The 23,849-nt window shown below is 37.9% G+C and overlaps 1 protein-coding gene across 1 annotated transcript in view; it reads left to right on the forward strand.

The window, feature by feature from the left end:
* LOC308665628 (neuropilin and tolloid-like protein 1) overlaps positions 1-23,849 on the forward strand; it is a gene marked incomplete at both ends in the record, with an annotated part of 104,124 nt that overhangs the window by 6,478 nt on the left and 73,797 nt on the right. Inside the window, 3 exons of the mRNA XM_081323706.1 lie at positions 348-401; positions 4,543-4,680; positions 10,361-10,609. Of these exons, the coding sequence (XP_081179832.1) occupies positions 348-401; positions 4,543-4,680; positions 10,361-10,609 (441 nt within the window). The remainder of the gene's footprint in view (positions 1-347; positions 402-4,542; positions 4,681-10,360; positions 10,610-23,849) is intronic.

The following is a 23,849-nucleotide window of genomic DNA, read 5'->3' on the forward strand; positions in this document are numbered from 1 at the left end:
CCTGAGACTTATGCTATGAAAGTAGCATAGGATTGCAGCTCTGGCTGTATGCGCTATTTAAATGTTCTCACCTCAGTGTTTCTCTTATTGAATTCTGAGCAGTCATAAATCAAAATGTCTCACACTTAAAAGATAAGTTTATTTATTCCTGTTGCTATGTACAGTAGCTTTTACTATGATTATGTAGCCACTCTGTTTAGGATTACTATGTTCTTATAAAAATAGGTTGCAGCCACAGAACAAATACAGTTTGTTCTTTCTTTAGCGTTTCCTACTTTGGATTAAGATTAAGGATAGGGTTGTCCTAACTAATTTGTCATTTCAACTAATGTGTTTTTATTTTCCAGTTGTAGCAAGTTTTATCATCCTACACTGGGCTGGGGCAACAAAAAAAGGAGCAGGTATGTTTTTAGAAGAAAATATTCCTGTGAGCTGATTTTGTTTACAAATGATTAAAACTTAAAACGATTTACGTTTTTCTCAAACAATTTAGTAATGGGGGGATTGTAGTGCTTAAGTGTGCTGAACAGGTTTAAAGCAGGCTATGACAATTAACATTGAAAACCCATATCTTATTTCCAACTATAGACCAGCACTGAAATATGTTAATCAAAAATTAATGAATAAATTTTCTGAATTCCCATGCAGCTGCAGGTCTAGCATGTTTCTGTTTGAATCAGGAGGCCAAAACAGGTAAAATAAAATCCTAAAAAATTGGATAAAATAAGAGTATCATTTCAATCACATCCTGGCCAACAGTTATATTAAGTTGGTAAACTTAGAAACGTATGGTTACATTTATAGAATCAATGAATTTCAAGCTCAGAAGAAATAAAGTGATCTAGTACAAAGAGAAGAGAATATTTGTAGCTTATGATTGAACTCTGGAGTCCTTGGTACTGTCTGAGCTTGGTTATTTGCTTGCAGACATTTCTGTAAAAAGATGGATTGGTGACATTGCAAACATTTATGCTTCTTGGCTTGGAAATATGAATGAAAAGGTGCTGCTGCTACTTTCAAATGCAAAACAAGCATTACATCTCCAACGGTTACTTTCTGGCAGAAAATACAAATGGAATTCATAACTCACAGATAACTTTTTTTTAAAAAAATGATATTAGTAGTTGACTGGAATATAAAGTAATAGTAACAAGAATTTTCTGGTCTGATTCACAAATTTCACTGAGCCAAATCTTGTTCCACCAAAGTTTATGGAGGAAACGATTGGTTTAGAATATATGCTCAACTATAAAGCATACTTTGCAAAGTCTGGGTTTACAATGCACAATTAAAACGTACCATATTCTGGATTAATGTGAGAAGTGAACTCAGCCAACTTTAAATATTGATTACTGTATAACAAATATCCCATATCAGTTCATCTAAACAGTAGATTCCTAAAGATAGATATAGGATTGCTGAAAAATAATTCTGACATATACAAACATATACAAATATGAAGCTTTCTTAACAAGTAATAGAAAAAATAATTTTCATGTTTGATACTATTTTAGAATATTTGGAATCCTAAATATTTAATGTAATTCTGATTAAATATAACTCATAGATCTATTAAATATAGCTAGTCAAATTTCTACCTCAGCCCAAGAAAAAAAGAAAGGTAAATACTTAAATACTTAAAAGGTAAATAGCTAGAGAATAGATAGTCCTCAGAATGCAACAGCAGTTAGAACTAGGACTGCTGTTGCTAACTGATCCATTAGTTGCTAACTGATCCATTAGTAAAGTGTGAATCACATGACTTCAGGCCCAGCATTCTGTTGCCATCATTAAGCAAGGACTTCATGGCTTATTAAGGCCCACATGTGGACACAATTTTTGATTTCCTGCCAGCTTCTGTATGGCCTTGCTTGTGGGAAGCTGGCAGGTAATGTCAGAAACTGAGACATAACCACAAGCTAGGTGCAGAAGGCTCAGATCACAATTTACATGATTTGGGGATGTTGCGACAGTCAATGCGGTCACAAGTTTGAATGGTGGCTGAATAGGTTGTAACTAAAGGACCACCCGTATAAAACTTGAAAGTAAGTAAACTCATCATCTTTTCCTGTCTACAGATATGGGCTAGAACAAGGAGGGATGAATTACCTTCATTACTTGTTGCCTGAGCATATTTTGAGTAGTTACTTTTCCTATGCGTATTTATCTAGTACTACTGCCACACGTAACAGAGTTAACTAGATTACTAGTCAGAATATTGTTCGGTATGTTATAAAATGTTTTACTGTATTTAAGATATATCCACAGCTTTCCCATGATTAACTGTAATTAACCTGGAAGGAGTTTTTTGACAACCCATGTTTCCTGTAGGATTTCTAGGAATTGAATTTTTTTACATGCGGTGGAGTTTTCCAGCATATGGGCATCAGATATACAGACCTACCCATTTCCTGGATCTTCTCTTTTTGAAGACATGGATAATTTCTTTTTTCTTTCTTGTTGTCTGGCATTTCATGTTTTGCAGGTTTTCATAAATACAAAATGCAATCTGAGAATCTATGAGCAGTTTCCTTTATTTATTTATTTATTTATTTATTTATTTATTTTAATTCCATTTATATCCCGCCCTTCTCCGAAGACTCAGGGCGGCTTACAAGCTTAGCAGTAGCCTTCATTCTATGTATATGCCTGCTTATTAGGGCTTTCACACACACCCCAAGCGGCATTATTACAAAGTCAGCTTATTGCCCCCAACAATCTGGGTCCTCATTTTACCTACCTCAGAAGGATGGAAGGCTGAGTCAACCTTGAGCCTGGTGGGATGCGAACCTGCACTAATTGCAGGCAGCTGGTGTTACTTAAGGAGGCATTAGCCCACTGCTCCACCAAGGCTCTGTGCCTTGGATGTCATTCATTTGGAACAAAAGGAATAAATTTACTCAAAAGATCTTAGATACTCCCTAAGATTTTCTCTGTCAATCACCTCATGCTTGCTTAATGGAAACAGATCCTTTTCTGAGAGAAAAAAATACATTACCTCTGAACAGTTTGTCAATTTCTCAAACAATCAGTTTTCTGCTCCTTTTGAAATTGCATATATGTAAAGACAACTTTTTCTGACCATCACTTTTAATCTTTGCAATTCTGGGTTTCTTGTCTCTGCCTTTCTCTCATAATTACTCTTTTATTCCCCTTCTATGTGTGTCCTTTCAAAAAAAAATTTGCTTATAAGCTTTTTGTACAGCTGCATGGGCTTCCTTTATTTCCCCCTTTCCTCTCTAATTGGAATTTTTTATGATTGCATATTTAATATTTCCTTTTTTAGAAACTTCCATTAATATCATACTTTTATTTTATTAATTTTTCATGCAAGAACAGTCTATTATCATTTTTTCTGAATTTATTCAAATCACCTTTCCCTGCAGCCCAAGTAATGTGTTTTTTACTTGACTTTATATTTAAGTCAAAAGCTCCACCATCATATGGTTTCCTCCCCCAATAAATCCTTTCATATTACTAACTTTTTTTCCTATTGGTTAAATCACATTACATCAAATCAAAGAAATCCAATTGCTTTCTTCTTTTTATATCCTGTAACCAAAACCAAACAGGATTTTCCTGGAAATCCATCTGTAGCAATTGCATCTAACCAGATAACATTGTGATTAAATTCTCTCATTTGATTTTGGAAAATGTCATCCATAGCTTTTCCTGATTGGATGGTTGGTAATCAGATCAGATCCTTTCAGCAGTGTTGCCATGCTATTTGGGGCAATTTTATATAGGTAGAGATATTTTTTTAATTATAATGCAATTCCTTCTTTAACATGCAATGGTTCCAGTTTCTGGAGTATGATGAACCCTTGCTACTTTGTTATATGTGAGAGTATTAGTAACCGCTGCTTCAAATTGATTTTTTCCCCCAAGAAATACCATAACTTTGCACCTGTTATACATGCACACTACTGTTTTCAGGCAAAAAAGGCTATAACTATATAGCATCCTATCCTTTATTCTTGAAGATTCTATCATTGTTATTATTGTTTTAAAATTCTGTTTGGTATCTTGTATTTCTTTATAGCTGATAGAAGAAAATATTTGTTAAGTTGTGGGGTCCTTGGTGCTCTCTGAGGTTGGTGGTTTTCTTGAGACGTTTCATTACCAAACTAGGTCATATCATTAGTGGTAGGCACTGTGCTAGCACTGATGATATTACCTAGTTTTGTAATGAAACTTCTGCAAGAAAACAACCAAGCTCAGAGAGCACCAAATACCTCAAATTCCTTTGAAACGCCCTTTCTGGTAGTCAGTATAATTTTGACTGTCCCATCAGGCTCTACTGTCAAACTCTTGTTTAATGTCTCAAAGCATTTCCAAAAGTTTAGGTTTGGAATTTCCTCTCTCTTGTGTAACTATGGAAACAGAAGATTTCATCTTTGGGGTTGGTTTAATATACTCAGACCCTGGCCCTATGCTATAAGTAGGAAGTCATAGCAGGCTACAGGTGAAAGCAAGTGATTGCACATTATGTATTTAAGCCAAAGCATGATCTCGTCTTCCCCTTTCCCCCTTCTTTTCCAGAAAAGCAAAGCAGTTCAGAAGGGCAGAAGGCAGTTCAGTGTGGAGTGTGGACAAAATACACAGAAGGAGGTATTTTCACTTCCCCGAATTATCCCAACAAATATCCTCCTGACAGAGAATGTGTCTATATTATAGAAGGTAATCTAATACATTCCTTTCTCTCCTCCTTTCCCCCCCATTTTTGTACCTTTGGCAATGATTATTAAACTTAACCATTTCAAAAACGAGCTTTACCTAGTAAAAATGTATAAACATTCATTTTTGGAGAGGGACATCACTATGTTCTATGACTGTTTCTGTCTTGATTTTCCAGTGCACTATTAGCACCCTCATATTTGAACAAAGAGCCAGTTTGATACAGTGGCTTAGGTGCTGCACTTTAGACCTGGGGGGCATGTATGTCTGTGAATTCTAGTCCTCCCTTAGACATGAAAACCAGTTGGGTGACTGAGCCAATCATTGTTTTTCAGTGCTGCTCACCTCACGGGGTTGTGGTGGGGAAAATTGGGGACATGGACATTAAGCAATTCCAATAGAGGACAGTACAGTATATATTGCTCAGTGGAGTTCTTGACGCTTCCTGGGGTTCATTGTTTGCTTGCAGACATGACCAGCTTACTTGTACTGGTGATGTTGACTTGTTGGGTCATGAAATATCTGTAAGCAAACAACCAAACTCAGCACCAAGAACTCTTATTAGGTATACCAATTTGATCAACATTAAAGGCTGGATAAACATCTAATAAATAAATCGTATCATAAGGAAAGAGCTACATAAGAAAGCTTTTGGATCTTTTTTCAGTTTATCTTCCTCTGCTAAAAGCACTAGGGACTTCAGGTCAGAAAAACTATTGATACAATCATAGATCTTGAAGTGCTGTACTATGGCAGGTTAGCATCTTCTATTCAGGGGAATTGCCTACTTTTGCATGCACATGTTGGCTTTGATTTCCCAGTCGTTTGTGCCATATCAAAGGCAAAGTCTCTGTAATACCCTCCATTTAGTCTTAGAAAATAAGATTTTATTTTGAGAGTTACTTTTCACAAGATTAGGCTACCACCCAGTATATTTCTTTACTCTTCTCCTTGCTGCTGGGGGTGAAATTATAAGACTTATTTGCTAATACCTGAGTTGTGAAGAAAATGGAAGTGAAGAAAGAAAACTTTGTATTTATAGAAAATGCATACGTTTCTGAAAGAGTCCGCAGAAGCTTGCAAGCTGATAATTAAGTAGAAAGCATTCTCTTCCATTTTTAGACTCAGTAATTTGACAATAAGATTAATGCTATTGCACATCACTCTAATTTTTGCAGTCTTTTTTGAGTTATAAGAAATGGGATGTTTCATAATATGGTTAGACTTTTGGCAATATTTCAGAATTGTTGGCTGCAAATCCAGGTCAGTCACAAAGTGTATCAACAGGAAGTTGCAACCAAATCATTCTTTGTAAGAAATGGGGTTGTATGATGTTCACATTAGACAGTTCCAGGGTTACTAAAACATTTAAACTATTTTTTAAAATGTGATATGTAGCATTATTTTTCCTTACATGGACTGCTTTAAACTCCGTATACTGATATCATTACAAAATAGAGGCCCCTAATAGATTGGAAGCTACATATAATTATCAGAGAATCATGTTTTTATAGTACTTATTCTTTTACATTTGTTGACATCATGATGGAGGTTTGTTAATCTAAATGCATATACAGTATATAAAATTATCTGCTTAAATGATAATACTCCTTCATTCCTCTCCCATATAAAGGAGAAACCTTTTTGAAACAAAGAATATTTTGGCTCCTGTTGTTCAATTACATTTTTTTAAAAAAAATAATATATTTGAAAATTATTATAGGTAGTCCTTGAGCCCAAAATTTGAGCCCAACATTTCTGTTGCTAACAAGACAGTTGTTAAGTAAGTTGTGCCCCATTTTATGCCCTTTTTGCCATAGTTATGTGAGTTACTGCAGTTGTTAAGCAAATCTGGCTTTCCCCATTGAATTTGCTTGTTGGAAACCAACTGGGAAGGTTAGAAATGGTGATCACATGACCACAGGGCAGTGCAGCTATCATAAATACATGCCAGTTGCCAAGCACCCAAAGTTTGAACATGTGATTGTAGGGATGCTGGAAGTGTCATAAATGTGAAAAACGGTCATAAGTCACTTTTTGTGTTACATGTTACAGTGCCATGGTCACTAAATGGTCACTAAATATTGGTTGTAAGTCAAGGACTACCTGTAGGGCATAGTCAGTTACATTATCCATATAGTAACATTGGAAGGTATAGTTATTTTTATTTTTTATTGGCAGAGCTTCTGAATTTCTTTAGGTAGTAGATATCTTGACTATTTGAGAAAGATATGAACTTGTTCCAAAGTATATTGGACAAATCCTCTCCACTGTGGTTGTAATTCATAAATTACATTTTTCACAAAGTGTTAGGATCCACCTTTTTATAGCACTGGATTCTCTCCTTTATTTCTGTAGTTGGGCTTGAACAACTTGAGCCAAAGAATTTCAGCCCTTTATAGCAAATATATTGATCCTCTGCTTTGAAGCTGTGAGTTCTAGTTCCACCTTAGCTAGAAAGCTGGCTGGGTGACTTTGGGGTAGTTACTCACTCTCAATCCAAACTTGCTGATTTATTGTGGGGAAAGTAGGATGAGAAAGGAGTGTTAAGTATGTTTGCCAGCTTGAGTTACTTATAAAATAATAAATGTAGAATTAAAAAAGTAATAATAATTTAAAAAGTCATAGCTGAAATATTGGTGGTGATTTATTGTTTTGTTCTCAGTCATATCTATTTAAAGACAACAGTATGTTATAATAACTTCATACATTCTAAAAAAGTTCTCCTTTTCTTATATAATTTGAAATCATCTGTAATATGAAGAAATAACTTGATCTAGGATGCTTTTTTATATGCTGGGAACAAAGAAAATATGGCTCCTGAAAGAGTGAAAAAAAAAATCTTTTCCTCAATTTAGCTCCTAATTTTATTTCATATACTTTAACCTTTCATTGTTATCCACTTCAAAGTTGAGTAGCAGTCTGTATAATTTTTCTGTAATACCCACATGTAATGCTAAATAAGAATTTAATATTTGCTTAGAATACATTAAAAAGTCAAAGAGCTTGGGTTCTAACTTCAGACTGTTGCAAAAAAAAAGAATTTAATTCTGTCCATTGTAGCTAATCTAAATTGTATCAAAATGGATTTTTATTGCTGTTTTGGATTTTAAAATTGATTTGGCAATGAAGTATTTTAAATTCCAAATTCCTTTTATGAGGGTGCTCGCTGCTAACTAATGGGAGTTATCAAGGATTATTCCAGTCCATTTGTGTGATACTGGCCCCCAGTTACACAGAAAAGATGTTTAGATCAATCTTTCATTTCCAGACATTCTGTTAAAATGAAATAGATTTTTTTTTGCTTAGCTTCAGCTGTCAGCTACATGAAATTACAGGCTGGTAAGAATTAAAGCCTTAATTGTATGGGCCTCTTTCATTGCCTCTATTCCTCTGCTTCTTGTTAGAACCCCAGGTCTTTTTAAGCAGATGTAAAACCTCAAGGCAACACTTCTATAAGATAATTAGATGAAAAAGATGACAAGACATGCCGACATTAAGTAATCTTTTCCATGTTATTAGGACTCTTTGAAGAAAGGTAATTAGAACCTAAATTAAAAAGATTGCTAAGAGTTCAAGTAGTAAAAGCTCATTGCAGAACAGCTGTGACCCACGACCACTGTAGTTTGCAACATTTTTTTCTATATTTGCTTTTACTATTGCTAGAGAGATAAAGAAAGAAGAAACTATCCCATATTTTTTCTGAGATGACACTTGGAATATGTCCAGTGGAATGGATGAATAAATATGAATAGATAAGCGTTTGTGTAGGTGTGTGTTTGTATATACTGGCCCATATTAAAATAAACATCCTTTTTATGACTTTTTTTAAAAAAAATCCAGATTTGTGTGATAAAAGGAAAGCTTTCTAGAACAAATCTAATATTATCCCTTGCTTTTAATTTGGTGTGCGAACCTATTCCTTGACCAAGAGCTTGGAAGGTTCTTAGTGTTTCACAGTAATTCAATCTGTTTTGTTTATCCAGAAGTCCAGTTTATTAATTGAACATATTCTACACATGAAAGTTGAAATACTTTGATAGTTAACATTTCTAGAATGTAGCTCTGTGCTTGCCTGTTCAATGAACACTAGCATGTGCAGTCTTTCTGCTTGCTTAGCTGTCAAAGATACAATCCTGGACATTAAAATTAAAAATTAAAATTTTAATTTGAAGTATTAAATGCAAACTTTGTTTCCATTGGCTGAAGTTGTTGCTGAACAAATCAGAACACTTAAGTGGGTCTGAAACTAGTATGAAGCTTCCACATTCTGCTGTGATTCCCAATAACATGTACTGTACCTTGCTGTTCTAGAGGTTCCCTAATTCTCAAGAACAAATGGGTCACAAAGGGAAGCAGGAGTATGAGGAGAACAAAGAGCATTTCCATATATGGACGTCTCCCATTGTATGAACATTCTTCCATTGTTAGCAAGGACATTTGCGTGATTCATTAGTGACTCAAAATGTCAGTGCCTTTGCTTTGTTTTTCATTACCTAATAGATTGCAAAAGCCAGATCATAAAGAATGTAATCTGGTTTTGGCTTCTGCATTTGACAAATGACAGATGTAACCTGTATGTGGGAATAGGATGCAGCCAGTTCAAAAATAGATGTTGCTTTTTTACATTAAGCTTTAGATAGAAGAATTCTCTCTACAAGTCCGCAGCAGAAGTCTAATCCACAATGTTACCAAGTTAACATCTCTTTAATCACTTTTAATGTTTCCATTTGGTTAAACATGAAAGCATGCAAATTTGTGAAAGCAAGCTCATTAGGCCGCTATATTTGAGCTACAAAATTTTAAAAACAGCTAAAGAGCCAGTATTTGAGTTTTCTTTCAAGATTACTTCTACTTTTCCTTCATAGAACAGGATTTCAATTCCTGTGCTGTTTAATAAATCAGAAAATATGCTGAAAATTCTGTAAGTTGGGAAATTTCAGCAGAATTTGACAAAACCGTGCTGTACTGTGGTGGTAATATATACTTACATGAAAGGAACAGAGTTTATGACCATTTAGAACTACTTGAAATTTAGTGAAGACATGACACTTTAATAGATAGTTTTGTGTCTTGTTTGTTTAACTGGAATTTCTTATGCATGAATAAGATGAGGCTCAATATCACACTGAAGGTCATAGTATAGCAAGACTAAAGATAGTTCTAAAAGATTCACAAACTGTAGGACTCTACTGCTGCAACAGAAAAATAAACATAGCTAATCACATAGATGTTGCTGAATGTAGTTGCTACTTAGGCCAGCCATTACAAATAAACAGATATACATAAACATTGGTGCTTTGCTAGAATTTTCTTTGCTTTGTAAATCTCTTTAAAGAAAAAAAAACAGAAGAAAAGAAGAAGCAAAGGAAGACTTGAGTGCCTATGCACATTTTTTAGCAACCAGGCCATTCTGTTACCCATTTTACATGTCTTACAATACAGAATCCAACAATTCAAAAAATAAATAAAAAATTTTAGCAGGAAAGCCAACTGATATTATTATTGAAAAGCCTTCTGTTTATGCTTAGAAATAATAGTTCTGAATAGACTTAAGTTATTTGCCTAAGCAAAACCTCAAGCCTCATAAAATACGGTGGTACATAAGTTTAGAAACAGCACATTTGAAAACAAATACATTTCAGTGCATAAAATTATGGAAGGGCTTTGTTTTATTTTTCAGCTGCCCCAAGACAATGTATTGAGTTGCATTTTGACGAGAAATATTCCATAGAGCCTTCTTGGGAGTGTAAATTTGATCATATTGAAGTGCGAGATGGACCTTTTGGATTTTCTCCAATAATTGGCCGTTTCTGTGGACAGCAAAATCCACCTAAAATAAAATCCAGTGGCAGATTCTTGTGGATTAAATTTTTTGCGGATGGCGAACTTGAATCTGTAGGATTTTCTGCACAGTACAATTTCACACCTGGTAAGTGTAAATTTTAATTTCAGAGGAAGATACTTTAGTATTTATAATGATAGACTTTATAAATATTGTAAAGTGATGCAATAATTAGTAAAATTAAAATGCCATTTTTTAATATATTGGAATTGGAAAGAAAATGTTTGTTCTTCAGAAAATAGATGCATCTTTTTTTAGAATTTAATTTGTGCTTTGCATTTATATTGAGTGATTTTATTTAGTTAACTGGCTACTTATAAATATTTATTTTATTTAGTTAACTGATATAGTTATAAATCATCCCACTCATGGTGATATATAATGTGAGACAAAAAAATAAATAAAGCAATAAAGCAAAATAAAACTACAAAAATAGAAGCCAAAGCTTTCCTTATAGGAAAAGTCTTTTTGAAGACTTTGCCTAATGAAACATAATAAAGGAAGTATTGTGAACCCAATTTAGGAAGTGATTTTATAACTGCAGCATTCCTGACAACTTTGAAATCCTGGATGCACAGATGTTAGAAATAAAGCTAGCATTATGTATGAGTCCCAAACTTCTTAGGTTGGTGATGATCATTATGTCAACAAATCTCAGGGTTTTTTTATGACCTTGAAGACAACAGCCAAAGAACCATTAACTTGGAAAGACAGGAGGAAAAAGCTTCACATTTAATCCCTGCAGGACAGGCATATATAGGCCGTGAGCTATCCCTGCTGCAGCAAGGAGGTGTTTTGTTGTAGTTGGCTTCATTCTTCTCTGCAATAGAGTATCTACACTGGCTAAGTGGTGCCAATTCTAGAACAAGGGAAGATTTTAGATTTGAAATTCAGGCAGGCTGAATCATGACAGTAGAAATTTCCAATGATAGTTGCAAATTCTGGGCAAGTAGTATAAGATGACATAGTTATCTAGGCTAAGGAATGACCTGGTGACTGGAATTTTAAAAAAAGAAAAGAAAAGCAAAACAGACGCCTACAGTAACATTCCGATATAATGAACCATTGAAAAGGAGGGGATATCCATTATTCCAGTTGTCCATTAAAAACAAATGTGAGTAATTTACATAATTACATAATTGGTATAAAAAGCATCGTTTGCAGTAAAACGTCCATTTAACAAGCCAGACTGTCAATTTAAACATCTTTTAGTGGAATTGGGAGCCACATGAAAAACATGACCGTAGAATCCTACACCTGTTAAAGCATGGTCCATTGAAGCAAGTTTAAGTGTACTAGGATTTTATCTGGGTAGTAATCATTGATGGAGTGCAATATACATTTTTATGCTGGGAGAATTGATCCCACCAGAAGGATCACGCAGAAGGAAAACAATTGAAATGTCCACTATGTATTGGTCTTGTCATTATACCATATTCATTTTGTATATGTAGATCTTGTCAGCATCACAGTCAACTAGGAAGTTATAAATGCAATGAATTATATGAATGTGTTTTCAGTACGGTAAATGAAATAATATTCCCCACAAAAGAAGTGGAAATATGCTTGTTTTAATATCATCTCAAGAAAACATTCTACTAAAAAAATGGATTTCAGCTCCTGCTGTTTGTCTTTCTTTTGAACATTGTCTTTTATTAAAAACAGAAACTAGTGATTTTTTCCACATCTCTTAAACTGAAAATTGTTTTGCCAGAGGAATCCAAGATCCAAAGCATAGGATACATTCAAGTAAGCAGTTCTGTGAAATAATCTGTCATTCAGTTCTGCCTTTCCTCAAATTGTCTGATTTTATTTCTGAAAGCAAAAGGAGTATCTGCAGTCAGGTTTGCAATGAAACTTTGCAGTAACTTGCAGAAGCTTTCAGAGATTTCTAAAAGATTCATTATATGGAATGAGATGTGCTCCATTCTGAATGTATGTCAATATCTTCCGTATAGTTAAAGAACTGTGAGCATCAATATGCTGGCTTCCATGGTAGTATCTTGAATAAAGATTGTAGCTTGCCTAGAAAGATTTATTCATAAGAGGTAAGACTGGATTTTCATTCCAGTTGTAGCCAAAATGACTGGTATTCCCTAATGTATAAGGCATAGGTATCATTAAGATTAGTATATACCCTTTCTGTCTTATTAGAAGGCATAAATTTGAAAACCTCAATTTTATCAATGCCACAGAAGATGGTAGTAATAAATTATTGATTTTTTTAAAAAAAATATGTTATCTGTGAAACCAAGAAAAAGAAGAGGTGCAATAGGGCTGAATAAAGATGGAGTTAATAAATACTGTGATTAACCATGAATAAAAGCACTAAAAGATATATCAGACAATATGAATAGCTATAATTATTGTGGATGAGAGTGAAGGTAGAATCCATAGGTTGGTGTTAGTTTCATATTAAATTCCAGTGAATTGTTATAATGAAAAGTGGGAAAAAAATTAAGGGTAAATGGATGGGGAGGGGAAAAGAAATGTACAACTCTCTGAATGAATTTGAAACAAGGGGGAAAGTGTTTTTTGTTAGCTGAAATGACTGAGAAAAGAATACATAATAAAAAAAATGACTAGGCTATTTTGACGCCCAATAATGAATGTCTGATAATTTGGTGTATATTGGCTTAAGAAAAAGTGTCCTTGGAAAATACATGGTTAAACCTTGTCGGTTGATATCTACAGATGAAAAAGGAATGCTTTGAAAAGCATGGTATATTTTAGTTTATGATAAAAGACTAAAGACTTAATAAAGGATACAAAGATGAGAGCTTCTAACAGAATAATGTTTGCATAAATTTGACACCTAAAAGAAGAAAAGATGTCAAAGAATCTAGAATAAAAGTAGACTGCAATAAGAGAAAGTGTAAATCTGCAAGGAACAAAGGAAAAATAGATTAATATCACAGCACAATGAGTGGAAGCAGTCCTAAGAAAAGATAATGTAGAAGTTACTTGGAAAAGAATAAAAGAAAAGTTACAGACTGCCACAATAGTAGGAAGAAGGATTCCTGCTGGAAGATGAAGTGGACAAGACTATGAATGAGGAAAAAAACATAGATAGAAAAATGATGGGTGCAAAAATGACAATGAAATATAGTGCAAAATGTGTATAGAAAGAAAAATGTACTTCCAAAGAATGTAGTTAAAGAGAACTAGAACCAAAATTTAAAGCTGCAATGAAAATGCTGAGCAATATTGGTAGAAGGAAAATTGTTCTGGAATTTGGTGAAAGGACTCAATAAGGAGCCTCCAGTAGAGTGAATGGAATCAAGAATAAAAACGGTGAAATCATTTTGGATGAAACTGAAATAACACTGAAAGCAATATGTTATCAGGGAACAATAGTGGTACATTGCTGGGTAGAGCCATAACAAATTACGAACAAATGTTTAAGAAAAAAAATAAATGAAGGAAGTTCTAAATGCTGTGAGAATATTAAAAAATGGTAAGGCTGCAGATGCAGATTAAGAAGCATTAAAATTTGTTTGCTTTTAGAGTAGTTGTGTTATTTATAGTTTAATATATGGAATGCTGAGTAAATGGTTCAACACTGAACAAGAAATAAATGTATTTATAGTTAAGTGTATAGGGAAAATTGGTGATGATCAGACATTTGATGATTGCAGACTTGAATGTATATCTAATTTTATACATCATCGAGGCCTTGTTCTCTAATTTTATACATCATCGAGGCCTTGTTCTCTAATTGTTTTTATACAGTAGGGAAAACGATAAACTGAAAGAAAAAGGAATAGTGTGCTTCAGCGTGTGTGGCAAAATAAGAAGCTGAGTCAAAAATGAATAGATGCTGAATGCAAAGCAAGTGATGGGTGTGAAACGAGTCTGTTAAGATAGCTTGGTCATATGCAGAGAAAGAATGACGACAGAACTTCCAAACAACCATACGATGGAGAAATGAAAGGATTGAGAGAAATAGAAGATAGACAATCCATAACTAGTTGGAGTTGATGGCATCCTCAAAAGTGAGAGTTGAGAGGTTTAAAGAAGAAAAAGAATGTATGAACTGGTATATTGAACGGTACAAGCAAGGATGTTGGCTAGGATAGAAAGGTATGGATAAATAAGATATGAATACTAATGGTGTAACTAAGTTTGTTTATATTTCATTTAATCCATTTGGCTTATTGTTTATTACTTCTTTGTACAGTGTTATTTAACCTGAAATGGAGCGGTTAGATGACCACATATAATTTTGACAATGTATGCTATTTTCATAAAATTTTGATTCATTGCTTTTCCATGGTAGAACCATGTGTTATCATTAGGCTTATTTAAGCTATAATTTTGATGATCATTAGGTGTTTTTTTTATTTCATCTACCGCTATGAAGTACAGATTATGTATCATTCTATATTTCATTATCATGTTATTACCTCTCTTTCTATCTTTCCCTTCCTTGACTAAGTTCTTCAGTTACCTTGGCAATATTTTTAGAATCGTTTGCAATTGCCTTCTTTCTAAGACTGAGAAGTAACACCCAAGATCACCCAACTGGCTTTCTCCCTAAGGTGGAATTAGGTTTCCAGGTGGTGCCTTCACCACTACACAAATAAATCTCTCCCTCCTTTCCTTTGTACATCCCTCACTCCCTCTCCTCCCCTTTCTCTCCATCTTTCTGATGTGAAATAAGGATATGTAATGTCAACCAAATTTCTGAATGCCAGATATTCCTGTACTTTGGCAGTATTGAGTGCCTAGATTAGCTTTAGTTGAAATAATTTATGCATTTGGTATTAATGCTCAAAGTATAAAATGTTCTGGAAACGGCTCCCAATAAGATTTACTGGTAAATAAATTCGGTATTAGGAAACTTAGTTTCATTGCATTATGAAGTAGTCCTGACCAACCTCATTTGATATAATATAGTGAGTCATAATCATTGTGATCTTTCACAGTTGGCTTGGATTTTAATTCCCATAATTCTAAGACAAGAATTAGTAAAGGTGGGTGTTTGTAGGTGAGAAGCTTAACTGATTCTATATTCTGTACATGGTACACTTATAACTACAGTAGCAAATAATTACAGTGGTAGTTACTGCAGATGTAGATTGAAATAGGATACTTTATTTTTTCCTAATTAGCTCCAATAACTTTATTTATTTATTTATTTATTTTGCTTTCCCATGCATGGGAAACATTTGAATTCCTCCAAGCTTGTTTTCTCCATTTTTTTAAAAATTGTAGTGCCTATATGTTACTATTCCAAGGGCTGATATCTGACGGTAAGGCTGAATGAAACTTTGAAAGAGTGCTTCCTTTCGGTGAACTGAACCTTCAACCCTTTTAAATCTGTTTCATGAAGCAACATTATCCTTTCATTTCTAAGAGGAATAATGCATTTTTCTCTCCCTGTTCTGTGTTGGAACTCTATTCAGCCTTCTCTTCAGAATTCACAATATGGAACAAGGCTAAAGAAAGCATAGAGTACCCTTGGCACATGCTGAACACTATTAAGGCTGGGCATCCGTGATATATGTCATTAGCTGTCTTGAGTGGCCTAATTCAGGTGGTTTCTTTTCTTTGGTAAAACAAACAATTGTGCCTCCATGGCCTATATTGCTTTGTTGGAACAAATAAAACTCACTTTACATAAGCCTACTTGATGTATCGTGCTTCCCCCAAAATAAGACCCAACCAAAAAAATAAGCCCTAGCATAATTTTTCAGGATGCTCGTAATATAAGCCCTACCTCAAAAATAATCCCCAGGTAAGATCGTCAGCCAGACGGACTCATTTAGTACTGTATTTCCCCCCAAATAAGACCTAACTGGAAAAATAAGCCCTAATGCATCTTTTGGAGCAAAAAATAATATAAGACCTGGTCTTATTTTCGAGGAAACACAGGTAGTATTTTGTACAATGGTTTTCAGTTTCTGCAACCAACATAATAAGAATACAATAGAGCTGGAAGGGACCTTGGAGATCTTCCAGTCCAGCCCCCTGCTCAAGCAGGAGAACAGATACCATTTCAGAAAGTGACTGTCCAGTCTCTTCTTAAAAATTTCCAGTGATGGAGCACCCATGATTTCTGGAGGCAAGCTGTTCCACTGGTTAATTGTCCTCACTATCAAGAAGTTTCTCCTTAGTTCCAGGTTGCTTCTCTCTTTGATCAGTTTCCAACCATTGTTTCTTGTCTTGCCCTCTGGTGTTTTGGAGAATAGTTTGACCCCCTCTTCTTTGTGGCAGCCCCTCAAATACTCGAATGCTGTTATCATGCCACCCCTATTTCTTCTTTTCTTTAGACTAGCCAAATCCACGTCCTGCAGCCGTTCTTCGTATGTTTTAGTCTCCAGGCTAAAGTTGCTCTTCTCGGAACTTTTTCCAAGGTCTCAACATCTTTTCTGTAGTATGGTGACCAAAATTGGTTGCTGTATTCCAGGAGTTTGGTCTGATTGGTATAGTTACAATAGGGAAACTATTTCTTTTGACAGCCCAAGCAGCCATAATATGAATCAGATTATCCGTAGTTAAATTGTACAAACAGCTTGATTTGAGGTGTTTTCACTGATTATTGTACGAGCGTGTATTTCTATGTTGTAAGCATACGGGTTTCCTAAAGAAACTGTCTTTTATTGTGTGTATGTGAAAGAATGGAAAGAAGTATGATACGTTGCTCTTCCAGAATAGGAATTGAAGTACTGACCCTGTACATTCCTGAATCGCCTCCTTTTCCTTTGTAAAAAATTTAGAGAAACAGATTATGACTTTGATGATAATAGTAGGCATGATGGATTAACTTGGAGCAGAATTTCATGACATGGTACATATGGCATACCTTTCACTTTTGTAATTTTCTAAAAAAAGGTACCACTTGAAATATTGGAGGGATGATAAAGCTGATTCAGTTTTCCCACATTTGGTGGGGGAATGGCCCATTGGTGAGGTGTTTAGAAATTATTCAGTAAGTTCCTACTTAATGGTGTTTTCTCTTAACTCCTAAATAAATGGTTTGAGGGCATTTGTTGCTCAGAGCTGTTTTCTACAGTGAATTTATTTTGTAGTGCAGCAGACAGAGGGCCAGACAGAGTAAGCTGTGCTTTAAGCTGATCACTTTGATTCATCTGGAATAATCAGATTTCTTTTTATCTTGGTTTTCTCTTCTTGGAATCTATAAGTCTGTGGCCTCAGATGGCACATTATTAAATTCAGTTCTATTCACTGGTGGAAACCATCTGTGTTTGCATTTGGCTTCATTGATATGAATGACAACAATGTACTGTCTGTCTTCGAAATCAGAAAGACTGTGTGGCACACAAGGAGCCAGAAGGTGGGAGGAATAATTTCTAGGAAATGGTATGAACATAAACATATATTCTGCCTTTTTGTGTGTGCATACATTCTGTATGTAAAAAGATAATGAGTCAAGACAAAAGTAGCTTGCAGAATTTTTTTAAAAAGAAAACATGTATCTCTATATTCCCATCTTCTGCATTTTATACTTTTTTTAAAAAAAATAACTTAAAACAGTTTTAGCTAATTTTTGAAAGGCAGATAAGGCAGGATTATTCATTCTACTTTCTTGATCATGAGTTCAGATGACTTCTGTAAAGGACCATTATCTTACCATTATATCAGATATCATACCTTATAAGAAACCAGGCTAACAATAGTTGTTGTTATCTTCTTTGTGCATGCAGTGAGCATACTAGGGTATCTGCCTTGCATTTTGGAATCCGGTATAGAAGTTTGGAGGAACAGCAATTCATTTATTATTTTTATCCAAAACGTTTCATAGTTAATCACTTTAGGTCATGGTCATGTTCCTTTGAATAAAAATAATTGTCTAGCATTGAGCCTTCTATTTGTATTAATTAATAAATTGATTGATTTTTATTTAAGTTATGTTCTATAGCCACCCATTTTGTTATAATGTCTCTGGGCAGTAAATTAAAAACTAAAACCAGAAAACAGTAGAATAACTCAGTTAATTAAAACATTTCAACCATAATCAATATAACATGTCCAAAGAATTATTGCATTGTACAGTCAGTAAACATAGCAACAACCATAAACTAATCTAACTAATCTAACTGCTCCAAATGTTTGAAGGAACAACCAGGTCGTTAGTAGATTTCTAGGGCTGACATCACAACAGAGAAGACATTGCTTTTAGGTCCCAGAACTTGGCATTGATTAATGGACTTGGAATATGCCCATCCTGTTGGTTTTGGTTGGGTAAGCAGAAACAATTGGAGACTTGCAGTCCTGTAAATTACCTGGCCCTGTGCTATGTAGGATTCTACAGATGAAAACCAGCACCATGAATTTCATCTAGTTCACTGGATGCCAATGCATCTTGTAGAACAGTAGTATTATATAAGTGTATTATGGAACACCTAAAAACTCCCCATACGGCCACGTTTTAGACAAGTTGAAGCTTCTGAATGTTTCTTAGTGCAGCCCATATAGACCATATTATAGCAAGTAGCCCCAAAGCTTGTGCAGTTCTGAGGCTTCTTGCCCCTCAGCAAGACAGTGCAGCAGAAGGCCAAAAGGGACACAGGTGATGGGGGGAGGAAATTGAAGTAATCACAGGGACACTGCAATAGCCATAATGTTAGACATACGTCATAAGTCCATTTTTTTTCAACACCATGATAATTTTGAATGATCACTGAATGAATAGTCATAAGTGGTGGGAGGACGGTTTTGGACTGGTCAGCGACCACCTCACTGGTGTGGGAGACCAGTTGGGGTCGGCCTGGCTTAGGACTCCCCTTTTCTCTCTCTGCTCCAGTTAGACTCCTCAGCCGGAGTGAGAGGACGGCTGAGGTTGTCCCTTGGAATTCCATCTCAGGTGAGAGCTGAGATGGCTCTGCAGATTGAGAGATATGCCCACTGGACCTCTTCTTTTTCCATCTTTGTACCATCAACGAACAATCCTTTGGCCATATTTACAACATCGGCCCCAAGAGACTATTCGAGCGCTATATGATCCATCGTTATTCCGAAGCGGACTTGTATGCCCTTAGGGCGGTTCCTGCCTCATGGGCGCGACCTGTCGCCTGTTTCCATACTCCCCTTAATGACGGGCCCAAGCTTTTGGACTCCGAGAGGTGGTTGGGCTTGGATAGGGGCCTCGAGTTAAGACGCGCTAAGAGGCCCCTGATCAGATTTTTAGCCGGTTATTTTAAGAGGTTAGGGAGGGGGAGGGAGGGGGGTGGGGAGGGAACCTGTAACCGGCACTCAGTCTGGACCTGTTAGAGGTCCTGACGGGACGGGGTCGGGGGAGGTGGCTGCTGGCGCTGGGAATGTGGGGGTGGGGCATCGAATCCCCACGGCGATAGGGTATGGCAGCTGGTGTTTGCGCGGAGGGTCATATCAACATCTGGGATCGCGCCCCCGCTATCTTCGAGCAGTGGCGCGCTCCGACCCTCCGGTTAGCACCCTCTTACCCGGGGATGAGGGTGATCAGGCCCCTGAGCTCAGGCTGGTCTATTTTAACGCTAGATCCGTAGTTAATAAAGCTCCCCTCATCCGTGATCGGATCGAGGAAGAATGTGCGGATCTAGCATGCATCACGGAAACTTGGCTGGGCTCGGAGGGAGGGGTGCCTCTCACTGAGTTATGCCCGCCGGGTTTCCGGGTGCTGCACCAGCCACGGGCTCAGGGCAGGGGTGGTGGGGTGGCAGTGGTTATTCGGGAGACTTTGTGTCCCCGGGAGGCCACCATTGTCCAGATGGCCGGGAGTGAATCCCTCCTCTTGAGGTGTGGTCCTCGGGTTCAGTTGGGCTTGTTGCTTACATACCTGGCGCCCAGCTGTGTGGCAACAGCCCTGCCCGAGCTGCTCGACACCCTCTCAGGGTTGGCGGTGGAGTTCCCCAGGCTTATAGTCCTGGGTGACTTCAACCTGCCATCACTGGGAGGGTCGTCGGAGTTAGCTCGGGAGTTCATGGCTTCCATGACAGCCATGGGCCTGACCCAGGTTATTGAGGGCCCGACTCATGAGGGGGGTCACACTCTCGACCTGGTGTTCCTGTCTGGACAGTGGTTGGATGATCTGGGAGGGGGTTCTCCATCCATCACCCCTCTGTCATGGTCAGATCATCACCTCCTGAGGCTGGTTTTCCGTCATGCCATCCCCCGCCTACCAGGTGGTTCCGCCCCAGGCGCCTAATGGACCCAGATCGGTTCCAGAAGGCGCTTGGGCCTATACCTATCACCCTTACCCACAGCCCAGTCGATGCCCTGGTGGAGGCCTGGGAAACGGCAGCCACCAGGGCACTCGACTGCGTTGTACCCATGCAACCTCTGACCCGACGCAGATCCCGTTGGGCCCCATGGTTCTCTGTGGAGCTCCGGGAGATGAAGCGGCGGAGACGAGGTCTAGAGAGCGGTTGGAGATCCAGCCGATCCGAATCCGACCGATTGCAGTTAAGAACCTTTATAAGGTCTTATCTTGCGGCGATAAGGACGGCGAAGTCTAACTACTTTGCCGCCCTTATCGCGTCCGCAGATAATCGCCTGGCCGCCCTGTTTAGGGTGACTCGCTCCCTCCTTAATCAGGAGGTCAGAGAGGATCCCTTGCAGGGACGAGCCGAGGAGTTTAGTCATCATCTGGCGGACAAAATCGCTCGGATCCGGACCGGCTTGGACTCTGACTGGGCAGAGTCTAATGTGGAGGAATCAGGCGGTCTTGAGCACGTTATCTGGAATGAGTTCGACCCTGTTTCCCCTGATGATGTGGACAGGATCATGGGGAGACTGAGCACCACCACCTGTTTGTTGGATCCGTGCCCCTCCTGGCTAGCTTATGCGGCTCGGGAAGGAACACGAGGCTGGTTCCATGCAGTAATAACTGCTTCCTTGAAGGAGGGTGTCTTTCCTGCCGCCTTGAAGGAGGCGGTGGTGAGACCCCTTCTCAAGAAGCCTGCTTTGGACCCGGCTGTTTTAAACAACTACCGTCCAGTCTCCAACCTTCGCTTTCTGGCGAAGGTTGTTGAGAGTGTGGTGGCGCATCAGCTCCCTCTGTTCCTGGAGGAAACTGATTATCTGGACCCGTACCAATCGGGCTTCAGGCCCGGACACAGCACGGAGACGGCATTGGTCGCGCTGGTGAATGATCTCTGGAGGGCTAGGGACAGGGGTTGCTCCTCTGTCCTGGTCCTATTAGATCTCTCAGCGGCGTTCGATACCATTGACCATGGTATCCTACTGCGGCGTCTCAGGGGGCTGGGAGTGGGAGGCACCATTCTACGGTGGTTCTCCTCCTACCTCCAGGGCCGCTCGCAGTCGGTGTTGACAGGAGGGCAGAGATCCGCCCCGAGGTCTCTCATTTGTGGAGTTCCTCAGGGGTCGGTTCTCTCGCCTCTCCTGTTCAACATCTATATGAAGCCGCTGGGCGAGATCATTCGTGGTTTTGGGGTGGGGTATCATCAGTATGCTGATGATACCCAACTTTTTCTTTCCACCCCGAACCAACCCAGTGATGCCCTCTCCGTGATGTCCCGGTGCCTGGAGGCGGTTCGGGTCTGGATGGGGAGAAACAGGCTTCGTCTCAATCCCGCCAAGACTGAGTGGCTGTGCATATCGGCATCTCGGGTTAACCAAGTTATTCCATCCTTAATGATGGGGGGTGAGGTGTTACCCCCCGTCGATAGGGCTCGCAACTTGGGCGTCCTCCTGGATTCACGGCTCAATTTCGAAGACCATATAGGAGCCGTGACCAGGGGGGCTTTTGCTCAGGTTCGCCTGGTGCGCCAGTTGCGTCCCTATCTGGACCGAGACGCCCTACGCACAGTTACTCACGCGCTTGTGACCTCCCGTCTGGACTACTGTAACGCTCTCTACATGGGGCTGCCCTTGAAGACCACTCGGAGGCTTCAACTGGTGCAGAATGCGGCCGCGCGAGTTGTAATGGGGGTTTCCCGATACTCCCATGTAACACCTCTACTCCGTGAGCTGCATTGGCTTCCGGTTGCCCTCCGGGTGAAATTCAAGGTGCTGGTTATCACCTATAAAGCCCTACATGGCCTGGGTCCGGGATATCTGAGGGAACACCTTCTGCCGGCATCAAACGCCCTTCGCCCAGTGCGCTCCCATAGGGAGGGTCTGCTCAGGGTCCCGCCGGTAAGAGATTGCCGGCGGGTGACACCCAGGGATAGGGCCTTCTCGGTGGGAGCGCCTGCCCTCTGGAACCAGCTGCCGGTGGAGCTGAGAACTGCCCCCGACCTCCGATCATTCCGCCGGGGCCTGAAGACCTGGCTCTTCGAGCTCTCGGGCCCAGACTGAGGAGAAATTTTTAATTTGGGGTTCTTTTTAATTGAGTACAGGGTCAATTTAATATTTTTTAATTTGGTTCTTAATTTTTGTATTTTGGATTTTTAATTCCCTGTAAACCGCCCTGAGTCCTCAGGGAATAGGGCGGTATATAAATATAACTAAATAAATAAAATAAATAAATAAGTCAAGGACTAGCTGTACAGACTTTTTCCATGAAACAGAAAAAAATGTACTTGTGTTTTTGGTTTGGATGATTAGAAAAAAATTGGATAGTAGAAAAAAGTGACCTTTTTTAGTATAAGTTTCTGAATAATACTGCAGTTGCAGTTGTTGGAATTCTCAGAAGAATGTTGATCGTGAACCTGGGAAACAGCTGAAATTCAGTAAATTAAAAAAAATGTAATTTAGGTTATATTGCAGAAAAGAACCTGCATATGTGGTTTAAGAATAACCCCGTGCTAATTTTACATGAGAATGCATAATGAAACTGTTAATATTTCTAAGTGCAGTGATTATTGAAATTATTCCATGTGCATGTGGAGCTAGATGCAGATATCATGCATTTACTTCTTAGGCTTGTTATTGCATATTGGGTATTTAAATAATTTGCTTTACTTTGTTTTGATTTGCATTTCCAAAGCTGATATTTGTTTAGGATTATTGGATTAACTGCTTGCAGGATATAAACTCGTTCATTTTTATTCACATCTGTTTTGGGATTCTCCTATTGACATATTTCTGTCATAATAGTTTATATGCAGAATTGCTTAGATATTTGATAAGTGGATGTGGTTTTGCTTTTATGAGTTGTAGAATACATCAAATACATCAGAGAGCAGAGATCTTTTTTTAAAAAAAAGATCATTCTTTTACCTATAATTCCATTTAGAAAAGCAAAAAGATGCATTATGCCATTATTTTTGCTGTTTTAAACTGTTTTGTAATTGCTGATACAACTTTGGTTGTTGGCAGATTAGAAATTAATAAGAAAAAAAAGGCTAAGAACAGGTTATTTGTCCTTAATTACATAATCTTAATTAATCAATAGTAACATATTGGTGTAATTAGAGGA

Source organism: Vipera berus (genome assembly GCF_964194415.1).
Source record: "Vipera berus genome assembly, chromosome: 3".
NCBI lineage: Eukaryota > Metazoa > Chordata > Lepidosauria > Squamata > Viperidae > Vipera > Vipera berus.